This window comes from Epinephelus lanceolatus, chromosome 22, assembly GCF_041903045.1.
Source record: "Epinephelus lanceolatus isolate andai-2023 chromosome 22, ASM4190304v1, whole genome shotgun sequence".
NCBI classification, from domain to species: domain Eukaryota; kingdom Metazoa; phylum Chordata; class Actinopteri; order Perciformes; family Serranidae; genus Epinephelus; species Epinephelus lanceolatus.
Window position 1 is genome coordinate 13,312,537 of NC_135755.1, and position 21,992 is coordinate 13,334,528.

Genomic DNA, 21,992 nt, shown 5'->3' on the forward strand with positions numbered 1-21,992 from the left:
GTGTTTACCGTCTTGAACCTTGTTCCATTTCCCCAAAATACTTTGATTATGGGCCCACTGGCTAGAATCTAATCACTTTTGCAAGCATTTACATTACATACACAGCTACATGTAGCTACATGCTTACGTCAGAGAAACATGTAATCTTGGTTGCTGTTGTTGATTCTCCCTGATTTTAGATCATATTACTGCCGGAACATGTCCAGTTATTTTTAGAAGCTTTAACATTATGTGTTGATATTTAGACGTAGAAAGTGCAACTATTTTCCCCGGCAGCAACTACACTGCTACACCAAGCTACATGCTAACGTCAAGGAAACATGTAATCTTGGTTAATTCCTTGTCAAGATTTCTCGTTGTATTCCTACTGGAACATTTCCAGATTTTAGTTTAGAAGCTTTTATTGGTGATTTTTCACAGTAGTTACTTTTAGCCACATATGGCTGAGATTACGTTAGCTAGCTAGTAACAACATGGTACGTTGGTGTGTCTTTGGGTGTTCACCGTCTCAAACCTTTTTCCATTTCCCAAAATTCCTTGACTATGGGTCCGTTGGCTAGAATCTATTCACTTGAGGAAGTGTTATCTGTGACAGCTCCATACTGTGTTACAGGGATTTTACAGTGTTGTTTCAGCAGCTAACGTTACATAGAGCATACGATAGGCTTCATCTCTCTCTCATCCCCACAGATACCGCTATCACGTAGTGTTGCACGGTATACCGGTACTAAAATAGTACCGTGGTACTAGAGTATTCCAAACGGTACTATACTGCATTTGGAAAATACCGGTACTTTTTAAATTGATTCAATTCATTCATTTATTTAATTCATTTATGCACACGAACGCCTTCCTTGTTCCTATTGGAGTATATATTGTGCAAGTGGTGTGTATGACAACACCTGTATCAACATTCGCAGCTGGCGTACGTGAAAAAAAAAAAGAGAAAGTCTGCCTCGCAAAGGGAGACAACACAAGACAAAACAAACTTGGTGGAATACTTGAGTTACCAAACCGTGGCGCCCGTACCAAGGTACAGTACAGGCCAAAAGTTTGGACACACCTTCTCATTCAATGCGTTTTCTTTATTTTCATGACTATTTACATTGTAGATTCTCACTGAAGGCATCAAAACTATGAATGAACACATGTGGAGTTATGTACTTAACAAAAAAAGGTGAAATAACTGAAAACATGTTTTATATTCTAGTTTCTTCAAAATAGCCACCCTTTGCTCTGATTACTGCTTTGCACACTCTTGGCATTCTCTCCATGAGCTTCAAGAGGTAGTCACCTGAAATGGTTTCCACTTTACAGGTGTGCCTTATCAGGGTTAATTAGTGGAATTTCTTGCTTTATCAATGGGGTTGGGACCATCAGTTGTGTTGTGCAGAAGTCAGGTTAATACACAGCCGACAGCCCTATTGGACAACTGTTAAAATTCATATTATGGCAAGAACCAATCAGCTAACTAAAGAAAAACCAGTGGCCATCATTACTTTAAGAAATGAAGGTCAGTCAGTCCGGAAAATTGCAAAAACTTTAAATGTGTCCCCAAGTGGAGTCGCAAAAACCATCAAGCGCTACAACGAAACTGGCACACATGAGGACCGACCCAGTAAAGGAAGACCAAGAGTCACCTCTGCTTCTGAGGATAAGTTCATCCGAGTCACCAGCCTCAGAAATCGCAAGTTAACAGCAGCTCAGATCAGAGACCAGATGAATGCCACACAGAGTTCTAGCAGCAGACCCATCTCTAGAACAACTGTTAAGAGGAGACTGCGCGAATCAGGCCTTCATGGTCAAATAGCTGCTAGGAAACCACTGCTAAGGAGAGGCAACAAGCAGAAGAGATTTGTTTGGGCCAAGAAACACAAGGAATGGACATTAGACCAGTGGAAATCTGTGCTTTGGTCTGATGAGTCCAAATTTGAGATCTTTGGTTCCAACCGCCGTGTCTTTGTGAGACGCAGAAAAGGTGAACGGATGGATTCCACATGCCTGGTTCCCACTGTGAAGCATGGAGGAGGAGGTGTGATGGTGTGGGGGTGTTTTGCTGGTGACACTGTTGGGGATTTATTCAAAATTGAAGGCACACTGAACCAGCATGGCTACCACAGCATCTTGCAGTGACATGCCATCCCATCCGGTTTGCGTTTAGTTGGACGATCATTTATTTTTCAACAGGACAATGACCCCAAACACACCTCCAGGCTGTGTAAGGGCTATTTGACCAAGAAGGAGAGTGATGGAGTGCTGCGGCAGATGACCTGGCCTCCACAGTCACCGGACCTGAACCCAATCGAGATGGTTTGGGGTGAGCTGGACCGCAGAGTGAAGGCAAAGGGGCCAACAAGTGCTAAACACCTCTGGGAACTCCTTCAAGACTGTTGGAAAACCATTTCAGGTGACTACCTCTTGAAGCTCATGGAGAGAATGCCAAGAGTGTGCAAAGCAGTAATCAGAGCAAAGGGTGGCTATTTTGAAGAAACTAGAATATAAAACATGTTTTCAGTTATTTCACCTTTTTTTGTTAAGTACATAACTCCACATGTGTTCATTCATAGTTTTGATGCCTTCAGTGAGAATCTACAATGTAAATAGTCATGAAAATAAAGAAAACGCATTGAATGAGAAGGTGTGTCCAAACTTTTGGCCTGTACTGTACTTACCGAACCATGATTTTTTTGGTACTGTTACACCCCTACTATTTATTGTTCTAAAGGTTTGTATCCAAAAGGACTTTTCCTTAGGAAAAGTACCGAAGAGTATCGAAAAGTATCGAAATTCATATTGGTATTGGTACCGAAACAAAGATTTTGGTATTGTGACAACACTACTATCACGTCGTTTATATATTACCGCTGGAATATGTCCAGTTGTTTTTAGAAGCTTTTAGTGGTGATATTCAATGGAAGTATGTGCCACTATTCTCCCTGTTACAGTCATTCCCCGGAAGCAGCTACACTGCTACATGTAGCTACATGCTAACGTCAGAGAAACATGTAATCTTGGCTGCTAATGTTATCAATGTCTCCATGTTTTTAGATCATATTCCTGCTGGAACATGTCCAGTTGTCAAGATTTTAGTTCAGATGCTTTTATTGGTGATTTTTCAGAGTAGCAAGTGGCGCTTTTCTGCCTGTTACAGTCGCTTTTTGGGCCTTTCAAAAACCGACTCTACTCAATCCCAATCTTAAGAAGACAGGCGCTAAAACAGAGCGGCTCAGGCAGTATGTGGAAATTAAGTGTTTTTTGAACACTTGAGCATGTAAACACGTAACAGCAGAACCCTAAAATACAAGTATGAACCTGAAAATGAGGACAATAGGTTCTTTTTTATCTGATCTTTCTAGTCTCAAATGATGCGATTTCTTTTACCAGTCTGGGCAGGGCCATGCCAGTGACAGAGCAAACCAGTTTGACTGTCTGGCCGTAGTGGATGTAACCGTCTCTCACAGTGAACTCTTCTCCTTCTGACTCCTCGTCATCCACTGAAAAAAAACAAAAAAACAAAAAAGGATGTCAGAACATATTCTCTACACTCAAACCCACATTCCATCAATCAAACCTTTTCTTTGTCTGCGATGATTCAGCTGTGTAATTACTATAACGCAGCGTGGGTTACATTTCAAATGAGCAGACAGCGTCGTGCAGATAAAGTGACAAGCCGTCACACCGCATTCCCCTCTTTACTCACACTGAACCTCCACATGGTTCAAACCTCCTCTACATTAATGTATGTGTGCTGGTGTTGCAGTGATGGGAGACTCACACAGGTGGATGTAAAAGGCGCCCCACTGCTGGGAGCTGGCGTGAAAGTTGCCGCCCTCCACGTGTAGGTAGCGCGTGCTGACTGTTTGGGACCGAAGCCGGTTGAACAGTGCCACCTTGGTCCCTGATGCGATGCACACTGCAGACAAGAACACACACAAACACAAGGATTACACAACGGCCCAAACATGACATGCTGTTTTCATGTCAGCTGTGTTCACAGTGATGATCTCAGCAGAGGAGGTGATGTGTAAACTGCAGGTGTGCTACATGTGACACAACTGGGTTACTGGCAGGACTCTAAAGTGAAGCTACACTGCCCTCTAGTGGATGGAAATAATGTGATTTTCTTACAGCAACTTTCAAAACAGAAGTTAATATCACATTTGGCAAATAATAGCAACGCATTTAATATATAGAGCACTTGTCATAGTTCTCAAAGCCACTTTCCATCGGAGCCTTTTTGAGAAGATGATGATTTTGATGAGTAATTTGAGCACGGAAGAGGTCAGTGCAGTCTCAAATGTGTGGGGAGGGAGTTCTAGAGGGAAGGGACAGCTATGGAGAAGGCACTTTGGTCTTTTGCCTTTTTTTTTAAACCACTACAACAGTATTAACTATGAAGGGGGGAGAGAGAGAGATGGGATGACATGCAGCAAAGGACCACAGGCTGGAGTTAGGACACTGTCTTTGTACATGGGGCTCTACACACTGAGATACTGGGCACCCCAAACCTTTTTTTTTTTATATTTTGTCAGTCACACCGCATTCACTGAACAAGTGATAGCATCCCCGCATCTTTTTAAGGGGTACAACAATTGCAATTTTCGTGGCTCCAGCTGACAATGACTCAAGTTCGTTTGCCCCCTACGTACGGTTCGTTTGGGCAGGTGTGAACACAGCAATCAAACTCAGGTGCGCACCAAAACAACCGGACTGAGACCTTCTTGAAGAGGTGGTCTCAGTCCGGTTACAAATGAACTCTGGTGCGGTTCGTTTGTGGTGAGAACGTGTTCCGACCTCGATCCGAACCAACTGCAGTCACATGACACATTGTTTGGGTTAAACATGAGCATGTTACAGTCCTGGAGGATTATTAATGTGCACCTCCTCCTGTACTGACTTAATATGCACATTCAGCACATCCAATGCATCAAAACATTGTTTTCTAGTTGGAGCTGCGCCTCGTTTTCAAACTGTATGGTTTGACTAAAATGAACAATGACAGCAATATAGTCCACGATGAGCTTTACGTTTGCTTTACTTCCTGGATTTTTCCAACATGGAAATTCTGACCAATCAAGAGCAGCTTTCTCACACAAGGTATTTGATCTGGTCTGCTTGTAAATGTGTGACAGCGCAGAAGGAAGTGTGCATCTACTCATGGACGAGAGGCTCGTACTCATGACAGGGTGAGATGTAAACATTAATACATCCTCCTCAGCTGAGCTAGCAGTAGATGCACACTTCCCTCTGCTTGGGTGTAGTTTGGTAGATGGAAAATAGTTCCTACATGAAAATGCTCACAACAAGGACTTTGGATTATCTTGAGTAATAATAAAGTCTGTTAAATAGATCGTATCCAAAATAGGCCACACACACACCACAGCTATCAGCAAACAAATAGTTCAGTGTACACTCCTACGCTCCCACACTCCCCCCAAATACCTGACAGAAACAGACAAGCACAAACTTACAGTCAGCGTTTTTGAGCGACTGCTTCTTTTTGGAGGGCTTGGAGATGACTTTGATCCTCTTGCTGAGGAAGACACCGATGTCAGCGCTGTTGCCGTAGAACATCTTGACAGACAACATGAAGTGCTTTCTCTTGTCGGAGTCGGATATGTACAAGGTTTTGGCTGTGCAATAATTCTGGGGCGGACATGATGGAGAGAGGCAGAGAGGGAGAAATCAGAACACATTACATCTTATTTTTATTTTCCTGCTGCATACGGTCGATTCTGTCCGACGGTTCCTGGAGAAGGTAGATACACAAAGTGACACAGGAACACAGCTCACATTCCTATTTTCGTTTAGCAGCCTGAGTGGTGATTCAACATGTCACCTGTCAAGTATCTGTCACCACTGTCAACAGAAAAATGGCTGGAATTAATAACCTTCAAATGCACCGAGGGTAAATGACACACTGCCTGTATAATTTCTATAAAGTGCCTGAAGGGAAGGTGTGAAGTAACCGCATGTTTTTGTGTTACAGTAAATAACAGAGTGGCAGCGTGTGTGTGTGTGTGTTGTACCTTTCCCTCTAAGTTAAGCTGCTGCATTTCTTGGTCGCTGTTGCCGATGCCGATGAAGGCACAGGGCTGCGACTCCTGCTCGGAGCAGCCGTCCCGCTCCATCTGCTCCTTCTTTTTCTTCCAGCCACTGCCCATCAGGTAAACACAGGGAGGAGGGCAGAAGAACCTGCACGCAGACACAACAAATACCTATTAATCTTTGGTCATAGATCCTCACACCATCCGTTTTCTTTGTTTCATTCTTTGATGTTTACTTTAACATCTGCCAGTGTAAAACCGCTTAACCACTTCCAGTCTGTGGGGACACCAGCGTCCCTTGGCCGACATTACTGTCTTTCAGAGGCGGCAGCAGGCTGAGTAAAGATACTGGTGTCACATGAAAGTAGAAGAAGCTTTTCGGTAATGTGTTCACAGGAGTCTCCTGACCTCTCGTATCAAGATATCTGAATGAAAGTAGGTTCTGTAGGTACCAACGAGTCTCCCCTTTACAGACTGGCCCACTTCATACTAATCCCAGTGAGGGTTTTTTTTTGTATGCAATATAAATATGAATTTTCGCCTATTGTATGCAAATATTTCTGCACACTGGAGCCTCTAAACAGTCTTGGAGTTGCATAAATTGGGTCTGACTGGAAAGCTGAGACTCTGATGGATTCAGTGAGCCCAGTTTTATTCATGTGTGATGATGTTAGTCCCCATAGTAGCCATTTCATTGAACATTTCAGCACAGTTTCGAACCCATCATTTAAAAAAATCGTCATCTGAATCAGGCGGGTTGATTTGTATTTCAGGATCCATGGTGATTCTTTTGCAATCTAAGTATCAGCATTATTTAATCAAACTTTTAGGCGTAAAGCAGGATCTGTTCTCGAGAAATCTGAGACAAACACAGCAGGATGGGTTGTCCAGGTATAAGTAGGATTGGCAGGTGTGGTTGAGGCGTGGCCCTGCTCCAAAACCTAAGTTAACAAATTAACCTCATTACACTGTAGTGAGAACAGTTTTTTTAAACCTTGACCTCACTGTATAAAATGACAAATAGTGATCTCAAGGATGGCTACAGCTTCATGAAACTTTACAACCACAAACTAGAGACGTGGAGCATTCAGAGGATGGATGGCTTTCACAGGTATAGTGACAATAACAGGGTTTCTCAGCAGTTTTGAGAACAGAAGTGCTCGCCATCCAATCAATGAAAAATGCAATTCTTGCAACAGAAATCTCCAAATGTCAAAAGGTTTTGATACAAAAACAAAGTATGGGTTTTTCTGTGGTGTTCCTCAAAGTCCTAGTGTCTTACTGTGGTGTTTTGGAGGGATTTTTGACCATTTTCATCAATTCTCGAGTGGTGAAAAAAGCTTACATTTTGCACCTAATCTGTGTAACAAATGGTATTAACCCTAAAATGGCTGCAACAACTTATTATACATAATTCAGCATGCAAATGGCCATCATATTCTTCTGTCATGATGTTCTACACCCTTATACACGCTAAACTTTCAAAGTTTGAACACCACACCAAAGCACACTGATTATTACAGATATATGACCAACGGCAACCTCTGAGGCTGAAAAATGAAGCAAATGTACAAGCGCCAAAAACTGCCACTTGAGTCTAGACTCACAAGTCAGTCTTTAGACGCTTTGCTTAACTAAAGACTGATGTCTTTCTCCCTGATTTTGTGTTTAGATGGGCGGATACAATTTCAGAGTTTAAAAAAACTCCCTACATTGCAGAACCAATAGTAAATCCGCAGGGCGGTCCTTCTGTGGCTCGCTGAACTCTTGTGCTCGTAAACATAGTCCGACTGCGTTAAAAGTTTTAAACAAAGTCGCTGTAAGTCCTTCATTTCCACAATCTTGTGGACTGAGCACACGTTTGATAAAACGGAGTTAAATCTCTCGGCATCCATTTTCAAGCTCTCTGTGTGTTTGTTTCTTTGTGGACGAGAAAAGGGGGAGTGCACATTTCCAGGAGGGCGTGTCCTTTTCAAAAATGCAAGAGGCGTTGCTTTGTTGCCCGCCGTTTTCTCCGGTGTGTTGAACACACTTTAGAAAGGAGTGTCCCCAGACTATCAGAAGGCGGAGATCTCTGATTGTCTGGTGGCGAGACTACTGAGTCTGGCTCCAAAACAGTCAATCCCCATAGACCCCCATGTTGAAATGCCACACTGTACAGCAGAAATAAACATGTTTATAGCCTGGTACAAAACAGTTTTGGTCTCTATAGCTGATTTCAACCTTCATGACAACTATACGAAGGTGAATTATTTTAGAACTCACCAGTTTACATCTTATCAAGGCTTTGAGTGTACGTATATTTCAGGGCGGGGCTGCTTAAGTGACAGGCTGTCTGTGAGGCATCACCATAGTCTTTGTTTCAAATCCACCCTTCGATCCTCCACAGTGCCCACCTCTCATCCAAATCAGGTCACTTCTGACTCCAAAAACCAAGATGGCGATGGCTGAAATGCTTACTCAAGGCTTCAAGACGACAGTCCACAGTCAGCGGTCCATTCTTTTTTATACAGTGTGTGTGTGTATATAACTGGATAAACTTAAAACATCTTAAATTCTTCTCAAGGTTCCCACCTGTCAAATGATGCATGTCACTTATATGTGGCGTACACTATTGACCTGCTATCTCCCACTAAGGGTGCCCTCTTCCCGCTTAAAAACACAGAAATGGGTCCATGGTAGGGAGGGCCGGAGTGGAAGAGGTAAAGGTCCAAATATATGTGACAATTTTTGCTCCTTTGACAAATATTTCAGTCTATAACTGTCAACAGAAGCATGTTTTAATCCACTTTAAAATTGACTTTTATATTATTTGTCCTGAAAGAAGTCAAACATTTCAACAGAGAACAATATTTGTGAGGACCCAAGAAACACCACTGTTACACCTCTTTCAATGGAACAAGCTGGATGCATCTCTTCATTCACACCAGGAGAGGGCAGACCTGTGCTGAGCTTCACCAAGGAGCTTTTATCAGCTGCTGTTATATACAACCAAACTAAGCACTCTGTCCTCAAGCTGTCCAGCCTCATTTAGCAGATGTTAACATGAGCAGTCCAGCATGAAACTGATCTGTTAAAATAAACACGAAACCAGAATTTCAAGTACAAACGTAACTTTTTTTCCATTTCAGGATTTCCTGCTCTTCTGCCTTGAAACACTTCCTAATGGTCAGGTACAGAACTTCAGCTTCATCGAATCTGAACTCCTGTGCGTCAGAGTAGAACTGGAAAGCGACCTATTTCACAACACCACTGTCTGTCTCTGTGGGTGTTTGTCTACTTTCGCCTCCTATAAAAAGCGCAGACACACACAGAAGAGAGAGGCAGCTAGAAAGAGGGACATTTGCATTCCCCGTGCACCCACTCTCTCGGGCTCCCTTGTTACGATACAGACACAAGTAATCAGAGGTGCGAGACAGGCGACATGAACACGACGGGGCTTTGCAGGCCAAAGGATGTTGAAACAGTGACATGCACATGGAGGCAGGGATCTGACTTTGTGTCTGTGATGCAGCAGAAATCCCTTCAGCTAAGCACACACTCATTCAGATACTGTGTGTGTGTGTGTGTGTGTGTGTGTGTGATCCGGCTGGACGCTCTATTGGTTACAGATACTGTGGTTTTAACTGAGCACACAACTGTAATCCCTGCATCTGCACGGCATTGAGCAACTCGCAACCCCGGCTAACACTGATACCGAAACCTGCACCAGCATGCATGTGACAAGTAAATGGTCTCCTCTCAGCGCCGCTCGCCTCGCCCGGTGTCACTTTAACTGGACAAGACAGCCACAATTTATCTGAGGAATTCATCTCTCTGTCTTTTTCTCCTGTCGTGCTCCAACTCTCCGAGGTGTCTCCGAGTTGGCCTGCGAGCGGCTGATTTGCCAAGAGATAGGGCCTGATGAGATCGCAAGCAGCGCCGCGGCTCGGGCCAAGAAAAAACAGGCGGAGGATGGAGAGCTGAGGAGAAGTTGCATAATGAGCCAGAGAGGAGGGGCGGGTGGAGCAGAGGGTGGGGAGGGGAAAAGCTATAAAAAGTTTGAGAGTGAGAGGTAAAAAGGTGAGAGTAGAGTTACAGGACGGGCTGAGGAAGAAAAGACGAGTTGCAGGGTTCAAGAGAGGAAGAGAAACTGCAAGACCTGTGTGCTCTCGTCCTTGAACCCTTGCACCTAAACATCAGTGCATCCCCCGCCTGTGTCTTTTATCTCCCCTATTCCCATTGCTCCCTTTCCTTCACCTGAACGTGGCCTCACACCGGAGGTCGCCACTCATTTCCTCCTCTGACCTTCTTTGAGATCAGAAAGGTCGAGGTGCCCACGTTGCACGGAGGCAAGCTGGAATGTGTGTTCTTCGTTCGCCTCCTTGTCCCCTTGAGTGACACACGTTACCTCTCCATAAACCCTCGCGACGAAGGCAGCCAAGTTTGCATCTCTACGTGATGCTAATACCTCCCTTAAAGGCTGAGCTGTCTGCAATCAGTGCACTCGACAAGAGGTCAGTGTGTGTAAGGGCTTCTGTGATGTTCATGATTAGAGGTCGGAACGTTCACACAAGTGACTTTTAGCTCATATCTGGAAAAAATAAGGAACTGAAATTGAAGACAGACGCAATAATAGTCAAAATTAGATTAGAAAAAGTCTCTCTCTTGAAAAGCTCAACATTTTGGGGGTCAGCTGAGAAGACTGATATCACTCTTACATCTGTTTAAGAGACACGTGCTGCATGTTTTGCGACGTCGAGCGATAGGTGCTTTCAAGGGTGCAGATGCAAGTTGCACCTAACGTTGCTATACAACCATAATTAGCACCATATCATAGCCTGAGATCTGGAGTTCGGAGCTGATCATATTCAAGGCGCTGCAGAGATTAGCCTTCAGTCAACAGATTGTAACTTGTCTTGTTCTTGCTGTGATGGTTAGCTCCCAATGCTAAAAACAAGCCGGTTCGCTAGCCTCGGCAAGCTGTCCACACCAGGAAACGTTAAACTAGAAATCTGAGCGCTTGATGAATAAAATCCTTCGCTTTGTTAAAACGTATATATTAAAAAACAACCAGGAAATATAAGTGTAGCGCGATACAAAAAAAATAATGAAAAGGAAATCAGTTTTATGAATGTGAAGTGTTAATCCAACACTGCAGAGAGAGCCAGAGAGATTACTGATGAAACTGGGTGATTTTTTTTCCCAACTATGAATCTATTAAACCTCCAAAAACCTTCTCAGCCTCATTCTGTTTTCTCCAATCCAACATCTTCCAATGATAATCAATGCCTGAGGAAACCTTGGTGAAGGACGACTTGACGTTTGTATTTCACTCACCTTTTCTCATTGCCGTAGGATTTCTGTGCAACTTTTGCGTGCAGGATCATGACAGTTTGGTCACCTCGCTCCTTCAGGTAATTCCTCATCGCTTCTCTGCATGGTGAAAACAGAGGGAGACAGAAAGAAAAGAGAGAAGTTTGTTTATTAAAGAGTCATTTTGTGATCCAGATGAGTTTAAGAGATACTGGGTGTGTTGAAACTTTAAGATGAAGACAGGGAGCATCAAGGGCTGGTGTTGGGGTCACTGTGTTTTTGTCACACACTGTAAGGTTTTACAAAGACTGGGGATCCTGCAGGGTCACTATATGCAGGACTACAACTAGATTATTTCCCATGAGTCCTTACGTGTCTGCAAAAATACGAACTCTAGAAACACAAGATAAAAGGCGTCATATGTCGACACTGTTCTTGTCAGTTCGGCATCATTATAAACTATAAAAACAAACTGTATTTACATACTAACTTTACATTTAGGATTTTGATGTCTCAACTCTCAACCAGCCTCCGTGGGTTAGCTGAATTTTTTTATTGGGAGGAGAACATGGGAATGAGACGCCAACAGTTTTCTCTCTACAGTAAGTGCTGATTGAAGGATCAAGTACGTGCCGAATTCAACATCCACCAGTGTCTCCTCCTTTCCCACTGTCCAAGAGAACCAAGGCTTGACATACTTGCACCTCCTTGGAGTCTCCTCCATGTTTACCGTCTGGTGATGGGCAAAAATGAACCAACAAATCTTTCTGAACGACTCTGTTTGGTGTCTAATGTGCCAAGTCAGGCTGTTGAATATCGGAGTGCTCATGAACCCTGACTTTTCCCACTCCCACTGTTATCGTAGGCTACTGCTCACGGTCCTTGCTGCAGTGAGTGATCAAGAACGATTGAATTGGACTCAAATCCAGACAGCCTGAACGAGACTGAACATACTGGACATAAGCTGCTCACCCAGGAGTATCTGTTGGGCTCCAACGACCTACCTACATACAAGCATTGGCTCGTTACCTAGAAAATACTACACATATAGTATACACAGCTAAGCAATTGTTTAACTGGACATCCCAAAACATTTTTGTGTAGCAATTAGGGCTGTCAAAATTGCTCAAAAATGACATTCGAATATTCCTTCTAAAAATAACTCATAGGTTCGAACCATTCGAATATTTTTTTTTCTGCATTATGTCCACAAGAGGGCAAACTAATACAAGGAAACATACTTGTATATGAAACATAACTACCTGTAGGTATTTTTATTTCAACATAAACGTCTTTGAAAACATTTACATACCTACACATTAAAACACATAAAACAATTATCTATAACATTACGTTATAAACGACCGCGGACCTCTCACTCGCCCCCCCTCTCTGACCCGTGACCACACCGCCGGCAGAAGTGCTGCGAATAGCCTCGAAGCACCGGACCGTGACCGGCTCGCACCCTGCAGCGATTGTTTCGGTGTCTGGTCTATTTTCTGCGCGAGCCGCGAGCGAATGTGTCAAGCCGGGTGATGGAGACAACAGCTGGGAGCAGAACCGCTTGTCGACCAGCGTGGAGAAATGCGCGTCTGATGCCAACGCCCACTCGCAAAGAGGACAGCTGCGGTGGTGTTTTTTTTCTCTCTCCACAATCGAATATCAATTTTCACATTCGAAGGTCCATTTTTTTTTCAAATTCGAATTTAAATTCGAATTTAGAATATTTGTTGACAGCCCTAGTAGCAATGATCACCCCCGGTGACTGGAATACCCTATGAAAACCTTGAAGCTATATTCTGTGCATAGCATTAGAACATCCTGCTACCAAAACTCAACTCCTTTTCCTGCTGCCCATTTTGTTGTTATGCAGTAACATAGTGCAGAATCAGCCCTGAATGAACAAGTGACGACCAATTAAATTGGAGCCCAGTTGAGATATCAGCCAGCCGAGGCCAAAGGTGCATTCATGAAGTTCCTCAGATGGTTGTTCTTCCAACTTTGTGTTCATGAGCTTTAAGTTGTTACGTGGGAACAACCTGGACAAAGAAGATATGATTGCTCAAGATTGTTTGAACAAGTTGCTAATAAAGAGCAAAATAAATGGAGCCGATTAATCTGACACCACATGAATGCAGCACATGGCTGCGGATCTAAGTGGGACGTCGGCTACTTGCCCTTCAAAGAACGACAGATTGTTGGTCACTGACATTTCTGTAGTGTTATCTTGAGCTTACGTAGCCTACCCACGTACAAGTGTGATGCTTAATTTATTAATGTACATTCATACACGATGACTGGTGATGCATCGAAGAGAAGTTTTGTGGGGCCGGTCACAGTGGCTGCCGAAAGTGCATGTACTAACGGAGAGTTGCCGAAACCTCACCATATTTTGCTAAAAGTTTCAAAACTCAAAGGTTCGATACCTTGACAAGTATCAGCTCGAAGGAACCGAGACTGTGAGAAGACTCGGTCTGCCCAACACTGTTAAGCTTCGTTTCCACCAAACACTTTCGGTATGGTACCTCTGGAAGCAAAAGTAACCCTTCAGACATGGTACCTAGACCCTAGTGATTCCAAACAGTTCTCTTAAATGTGGGCGGAGTTGTTGTTACTCACTGTATTTCCTCCGTTATCAGTCTGAACCTTGTTTATCGTCCACAGAATGAGGCTGCAGCGAGAGGCAGCAAAACATCCTTTCATTTTATAGTTACAGTAATAAAACTCTCCACAGTATGAACAGTGGTTACATGAGCCTCAAAACCAGCCACAACTCAGCCCTGAGCAGAGTGACCGTCCTCTACTGACCAATCAGACTGCAGTGTTCACAGCTCCACCTTTTAGTACCAGATCTGTGTGCTAGGTACCCCAACAGAGGGGGGACCAAACATGGGGACAGTACGGAACGGTTCCATTGGTACCATCCACAACTTTTCACAGTGGAAACGGGAAGAAAGCGCACTGAACTGAACAGGACGTCTAGCTGCTTTGCTGCTTCCTGTTTGGTGCTGGAGAGAAAACACTGATCGGCTGTTGACAACGTTCACATCAACTTCAGCAGAGCCAACACTAAAAACTTGGGAAAATATCAAACTTTTTTATTTGTTATAACGTCAAGATGAGAAGAGGAGTGACTTAAGACTGCTCCGACCGAGTTTTATGACCACCATACATCAAACAATCGAGATCACAGCAGCGTTTAGCGTAAGGCCTGCATTAGTGTAGACGGATTAAAAAAACAAAAGTGCGAGGTATGGAATGAGAACATACAGAAACACACATACAGTACACTCGCAGTGACCTCTGGAAAGCCTCAGAGGCTGCACTGTCCGCTCGCCAAAAAAGCTATGTTCTCCCCCAGCTGGGTCAGTCTGAGGTGGGGGCGGGCTGAAACGTTAATGACCGGCTCAGAGGGACAGTGAGGAGCACGGGGGAAACGAGAAGGGCGAGAGGGGAGCGAGAGACGAGGAAGAGGAGGGGTGGAAGAAGGAAAAAAGAAAACACCAGAGCTGAAAAAACAAAAACAACAGCGCTAGAGCAAAGATTCCTCATCTCATGTCAAAATGTTGCAAGGTCTGTGCTCCAATTACTTCTGTCAACTCCCATACCTCCGCTACACAAACACCCCTGAAATTATTTAAATATTTTGGGGAGAGCGCTGGAGCTTATGGCAGGCTAGAAAGCAAGAGGGTCAAAGATCAGGCTCAGATGCACAATTAAGACGCATCACACGCATGGACATCAGCGCACCCCCCCCGACCAAATCTGCGCACATGCACAGATGTCAGTGACACCTGACACGCCGGGGCGCTTCAGAGGGCTCCCCACTCAGACACACAGCTTTCCACTCTGCCACGCAATACTGGGCCGCACGTTCGGGTTAGACAGGGCCTTTGTTATGAAAAGCAAGGGGCCCCTCACAGTGTGTGTGTGTGTGTGTGTGTGTGTGTGGGTGGCGGGTAAAGACGAGGAGGAGGAAGGCTGGGAGGGATTTTTGGTTTATCCATTTCATAATGGACCAGGAAATGTTTTATTTCTCGCCTCGCTGTGTGATGAGACAATTATTTTTCGGGGTAAAAGCTCCGAGTCTCGGAATTGACGCAAAATTATTTTCTGAATCACTGACAGAGGTACAATCCTGGAATTCCAAACATTTGAGGCCGTTTAACTGATCCCACGCAGTCTGATACCATTTACACACCACATGGAGGAAATTATTTTCTCTTCCTGAATCGGGCAGGAACAAAAGGTGCAAACAACTACAGCCTTTTAAAACGATCACTTGCAAGGATGCGCTTTACAGTAAATAACGCAACCTTTGTCTGACGCTGAACGATACACTCAGTAACCCCAGGGAGACTCCTGAGCTCACAGCGATGATTGATTATACGGCGAACACATAGTCCAAACCTGCTGATGTCAGGCGTGCAGGGCACATGTCATTGGACACCTCTGATGATACCTGCGACCTGCAGGACGTGCAGGAAGGGTGACATCACTGATAAAACAACACGCACACACACTGTGGTTGCATGGTATGCGGCTTAACCACTCAGACACCTTAGCAAGCAAAAATGCCAAATTTGATCCAGATCCTCAGTTAGGAGGATTTGATGCTTTTCTATGGCACAGGCGTAGATTTCGGCGGGGTCGCAAAGGACATGTCTGCCTCAGAATTTCAGAATTTGGAACATGTGCCTTTGTCCCACCCCAGTAAAACATGACAGTAGCAGAGGACTCTCGCATGTTTTTCTTTGTTCCGAAACACATCGCCATTTGTCTCTCGTGTCTTCAGCTGACCACTTGTGTTCAGATTTCGATATTGCCTCTGACACTTCTCCTTAAAGGTCAAACCGCCATGCGCAGTTATTACATCCACATTCTAGCACGCTTGCTAGTCACGTTAGTAGTTGTGTGAGAACAGCTGGAGATATCACTGTCAGCAAATTTCAACACATCTCCTTTGATGGACAGTCACGCAACACTTTGTCCAAGTCATTGTTAAATTTTGTAGTCCTTGGTGGGGACGCATCAGGACGCATCAGTGTTTACACTACAAAAGATTTGTGATCAAATGACAACTAGGGAGTGATCGGATCACAACACATCTTGGTGGTTGTTTAGAATTGTATTTAGCGCTGTCCACTTGTGATCAGATTCCAAGGAGCATGTTAATACAAGGTGTATAAAGGCTCATAAAGGCATCAGCGCCTCCAGTAAAGAAGGTGGAGACAGAATACAACCTCAAAAGCAGTGGGTACAATCTGCCATGCAACAGAGAGAAGATGAAGCAACTACTGTATGCACTGTTGAATCAGGAAGTAGCATGACATTTCCACCGTAAATCAATGTAGAAAAGATACACATAGGTGCGAAAAAATTAAACAGACTGCAGGAAACAAAGTATTTGATGGGAGGACTCTCAGACCCCAGTTTAAACTTTGGGTTTTAACAGTTGGTCAAACACAACAAGCAGTATGCAAACAGCACCAGGAGTTAACAGGAATGGAGCAGCATTTTTTTAAGTGTTTTCTGACATTTTCTAGACCAAACAATATATTGATTTAACGTACAATATATATTTTTTTGTAGATAAAATATAGGCCTATATTAATGAAGGTTCATTAGTACGGTTTTGTATTTCTCTGTAATGTAGCACAGTGTTAACAATGTTACTGATACTATTCTTTCTCACACCTTCAACTCAACCCACCAAAATATATCATTTAATAATTAAATTAATATCGTAAACATGCAGGCGACTAGTCGGCTAATGGACCTAAATGATGACTATTGGTTGACTAGGAAAATTCTTGGTCGGGGGCAGCCCTAATGACGCAGAAAACTGTATAAAACAACATAGATAACACAGACAAACAATCTCTCTCGCTCTCTGAGAAATACTGTACATATATTTAAAACAATACCTGCATTTATTCAGTACTATATTCACTTTAAAGGTCATGGAAAAATACTTCTTAAACTCTTCGAACACAGAATGTGAACAGTCTTAAACTACATTAAACTTACTTGATACTTGTATACTCTTGCTTAATTCTGTGGTCTTTGCTACAAAACTTTTAACATCTGTAGCACGTACAGACCTGCCATTATTTCAAATATTTTTTCATGTACATGTTCTGCAGGTGTATATTTTCAGAAAGGGAAGGAAGCCCTGTCTGTATTTTATTTTAATCACGGTCCATTTTTATAGAGGTGCTTGTGACATTTCACGTGTGGCGTTGACAGTGTGTTTCTGTCAACTCTGTAAAAAACACTGAGACACATATCATGTGTGTCCCCGTTAAGCCTTAAAACACAGAGATATGATTTTTGGTCCGTGTCACCCGGCACAGTAAACATAAATATTCAAATACATTGCTGCATATTTATGTTATGACACCAGAATCTCACCCTGGTGTTGGTGGGTAGGTTTCGTGCGACAGCCCTGACTTGTGGTTAACACTGTTTCACTGCTCACCAAACCGTTCCAGACCACTGTGGCTACGTTGGGGAGAGACCACTCCACTCGTCAAGACAGAACTGCTTCACCATGAGATTAAGCTTTCACTCACAGCGGTTCCTCGTGTATTGTCGTCTGCTATGCCCTCTCCAATCATTTCTATCCACTTCACAGCTACCCCTAAATAACCTCTGAACAGATAACAAAAGATGCCCCACATGTGGCAACGCTCAGATGAAACCCAATATCCTGGGATCAAATGAATAACATAAACCCAGTGGTGGGTCCATCTTTACAAACTTGGGTTGCGGAGCCAAGCATTGTTGAAACCCACAGAATTTCAGATTCAATTCTAGTGGGGGAGCCGGGGTTTACAAAGACACCAAATATGTCAGAATGTGTATAAAATGATGCACTAGAGGACATCTAAAATATTTCCATCTGATGCAACGCTGCAGCCATAAGAATCACGGCATCTCGGCTTTGAACGTTGTGAATAAAAAGTAGGCACAAAATACATATATGACAATGTCATACAGATGGAAAAGGGAGTTGAGAGTTGGGGAAATTCAGGGTGAAATCAAGACTTGAAGACATCAAAAGCAAATGCAAAACAGGGTTTTTCCCAGCTCGGGATGGGCCCTCAGGGGGTGACTTTGCACGACAGCGTGATTAGACCACATGCAATAAAGGCAATGAGTCTGTGCTACCTTATTTGACAGAAGTCTATACATTTCCCTCTGATTTCTGTCCATCTGATAAACAAAATGTCTGCTATGCTTCGGCAAATAAAACCACAATTAGCAAAATAATCCAGGCATTTTTCAGGGTTGCTCTCCCACACATGTAGCACACGACAGGAGATAGTTGTGTCAGCATATTGTCACTTACTGAAAATAGGGCCTGATATTGAACTTTGGGTTTTACAGTCCCTCATTCAGCAATTTTGTCCAACTACCACAAATTTGACCATTTAAAATGGGTAAAATCACATGTCATCATAGAGCTGTGTGCAGTGTAACAGTTCAGTTAACCCCTCTTTGCCCCCTCTCTCTGTTATTCATGAGGCTGATGCTGCAGGAGTGTGAGCTCTGCACCTGGGGCAGAGTTAAGCAGGATTTAGACTTGTGCACGAGCTCTCTACGCCATCGTGAGCATTTATACTTGTGCAGTGGTGTGTCTGTGTCACTCTGCAGTTACACCTCCAAAACACTAGTTGGTAGCGGGGTTTCTGTGAAGTGCTGTAAAGTTAAGTTGATTCAAAACACACATTAAACACACATTAAACATGGCTTAATAGAGACAGTCTCAAACACAAGTACACAAATCAGCTTCACTATAGCTCACAGCATTCACAGACAAACACTTGTCTTTATCTGGACACATTTTCCCCACAAATACAACATGCTAATGTTTTTAGCACAAGCCTATTGCATTTTACATTTTATAAATTAGCCTGCCAGCTAGCGGACTTTTCCTCTACTCATATGAAGCCAGGGACAACAGCAACATTTTACAAAGGTAACGTTACAAAATTCAGCTCCATTACAACTCACAAGGTTCACTGACAAAACAACTGTCTTATACTAAACACGTACAGTACAGGCCAAAAATTTTGGACACACCTTCTCATTCAATGCGTTTTCTTTATTTTCATGACTATTTACATTGTAGATTCTCACTGAAGGCATCAAAACTATGAATGAACACATGTGGAGTTATGTACTTAACAAAAAAAGGTGAAATAACTGAAAACATGTTTTATATTCTAGTTTCTTCAAAATAGCCACCCTTTGCTCTGATTACTGCTTTGCACACTCTTGGCATTCTCTCCATGAGCTTCAAGAGGTAGTCACCTGAAATGGTTTTCCAACAGTCTTGAAGGAGTTCCCAGAGGTGTTCAGCACTTGTTGGCCCCTTTGCCTTCACTCTGCGGTCCAGCTCACCCCAAACCATCTGGATTGGGTTCAGGTCCGGTGACTGTGGAGGCCAGGTCATCTGCCGCAGCACTCCATCACTCTCCTTCTTGGTCAAATAGCCCTTACACAGCCTGGAGGTGTGTTTGGGGTCATTGTCCTGTTGAAAAATAAATGATGGTCCAACTAAACGCAAACCGGATGGGATGGCATGTCGCTGCAGGATGCTGTGGTAGCCATGCTGGTTCAGTGTGCCTTCAATTTTGAATAAATCCCCAACAGTGTCACCAGCAAAACACCCCCACACCATCACACCTCCTCCTCCATGCTTCACAGTGGGAACCAGGCATGTGGAATCCATCCGTTCACCTTTTCTGCGTCTCACAAAGACACGGCGGTTGGAACCAAAGATCTCAAATTTGGACTCATCAGACCAAAGCACAGATTTCCACTGGTCTAATGTCCATTCCTTGTGTTTCTTGGCCCAAACAAATCTCTTCTGCTTGTTGCCTCTCCTTAGCAGTGGTTTCCTAGCAGCTATTTGACCATGAAGGCCTGATTCGCGCAGTCTCCTCTTAACAGTTGTTCTAGAGATGGGTCTGCTGCTAGAACTCTGTGTGGCATTCATCTGGTCTCTGATCTGAGCTGCTGTTAACTTGCGATTTCTGAGGCTGGTGACTCGGATGAACTTATCCTCAGAAGCAGAGGTGACTCTTGGTCTTCCTTTCCTGGGTCGGTCCTCATGTGTGCCAGTTTCGTTGTAGCGCTTGATGGTTTTTGCGACTCCACTTGGGGACACATTTAAAGTTTTTGCAATTTTCCGGACTGACTGACCTTCATTTCTTAAAGTAATGATGGCCACTGGTTTTTCTTTAGTTAGCTGATTGGTTCTTGCCATAATATGAATTTTAACAGTTGTCCAATAGGGCTGTCGGCTGTGTATTAACCTGACTTCTGCACAACACAACTGATGGTCCCAACCCCATTGATAAAGCAAGAAATTCCACTAATTAACCCTGATAAGGCACACCTGTGAAGTGGAAACCATTTCAGGTGACTACCTCTTGAAGCTCATGGAGAGAATGCCAAGAGTGTGCAAAGCAGTAATCAGAGCAAAGGGTGGCTATTTTGAAGAAACTAGAATATAAAACATGTTTTCAGTTATTTCACCTTTTTTTGTTAAGTACATAACTCCACATGTGTTCATTCATAGTTTTGATGCCTTCAGTGAGAATCTACAATGTAAATAGTCATGAAAATAAAGAAAACGCATTGAATGAGAAGGTGTGTCCAAAACTTTTGGCCTGTACTGTATCCAAACAAATATAATATGCTAACATTATTAGCACAAGCCTATGGCATTTTACATTGTATAAATTAGCCTAGCGACGAGCGGAGATTTCCTCTGCTCATATGAAGCCAGCTAATTTGTGGAAGCTTTATTGTCTTCACAATTTATTAGTAAATAAAAGCTTTGTTTCCACTGAGGGAGATGGTTTCAGCTTACAATAATAGACAGGAGGTATGCCATGACCTGTAGTTTGGGGAGGTGCACATCAGGCTGCAGCCTAAGTTACGAGTGCAAGTGATTCGCGTTCATGTCAAGTTTGTAAGAACACACCTTATTTTGATGTACAGTGAATTTCCAGCACTGAGCTTCTATTTTAAAGTGCCCGTTTCTGTAACAGAGTGAGTGACTAACGGACAACTACTTGACGGATGATGCTTCTCAAAGTTGAGGAAGGCTACATCGCTCAAACCCACTAAAGAACTGTTCCAGTGTCAAGGATGGTTTGAATTCCACGAGGACCGAGTCCTTCCTTTAGAGAACTTTCAGGGATGCATGTTTGTATCCTTGGCGGGTGTGAAGTATCCACAATTCTTTGTGCATGATTTGCTGAAATTTAAGGCAGGGCCTCATCAATGACGCACACCTGGACACTCTCTAGCCTGTTCCAGTGTGTGTTCACCGAATGCTAGGAGAAAGTCTTGCCTAGCCTCTGTAGGACCTGACCAAGGAAGCATCCTTGACTTGAGAGACAGCAAACTAACTCGACGACATGGTTGAAAGCAAGTATGACTCTGATTATGTCAAACAACAGTACTGCCCTTTCACTAATGACATACCGTCATGAAGGTAATCGGAAAAGGAAATGTTTCCAGCAATGAGCGACAATCTCAAAACTCATCAAGTAATTTCAGACAACAAGAGTTTATGAAGACAAAGTGTTAGAGAGTGCAAGTTAGAGACAGATGACAGAGATTAGGTCT

The 21,992-nt window shown here is 43.4% G+C and overlaps 1 protein-coding gene across 1 annotated transcript in view; it reads right to left on the reverse strand.

Moving 5' to 3' along the window:
• Positions 1 to 21,992, reverse strand: part of rbpjb (recombination signal binding protein for immunoglobulin kappa J region b) — a 99,092-nt gene that overhangs the window by 13,477 nt on the left and 63,623 nt on the right. Inside the window, exons 3-7 of the mRNA XM_033609858.2 lie at positions 11,367 to 11,462; positions 6,030 to 6,195; positions 5,472 to 5,646; positions 3,776 to 3,913; positions 3,382 to 3,494 (exon numbers count right to left, since the gene is read on the reverse strand). Coding sequence (XP_033465749.1) covers positions 3,382 to 3,494; positions 3,776 to 3,913; positions 5,472 to 5,646; positions 6,030 to 6,195; positions 11,367 to 11,462 — 688 coding nt within the window. The remainder of the gene's footprint in view (positions 1 to 3,381; positions 3,495 to 3,775; positions 3,914 to 5,471; positions 5,647 to 6,029; positions 6,196 to 11,366; positions 11,463 to 21,992) is intronic.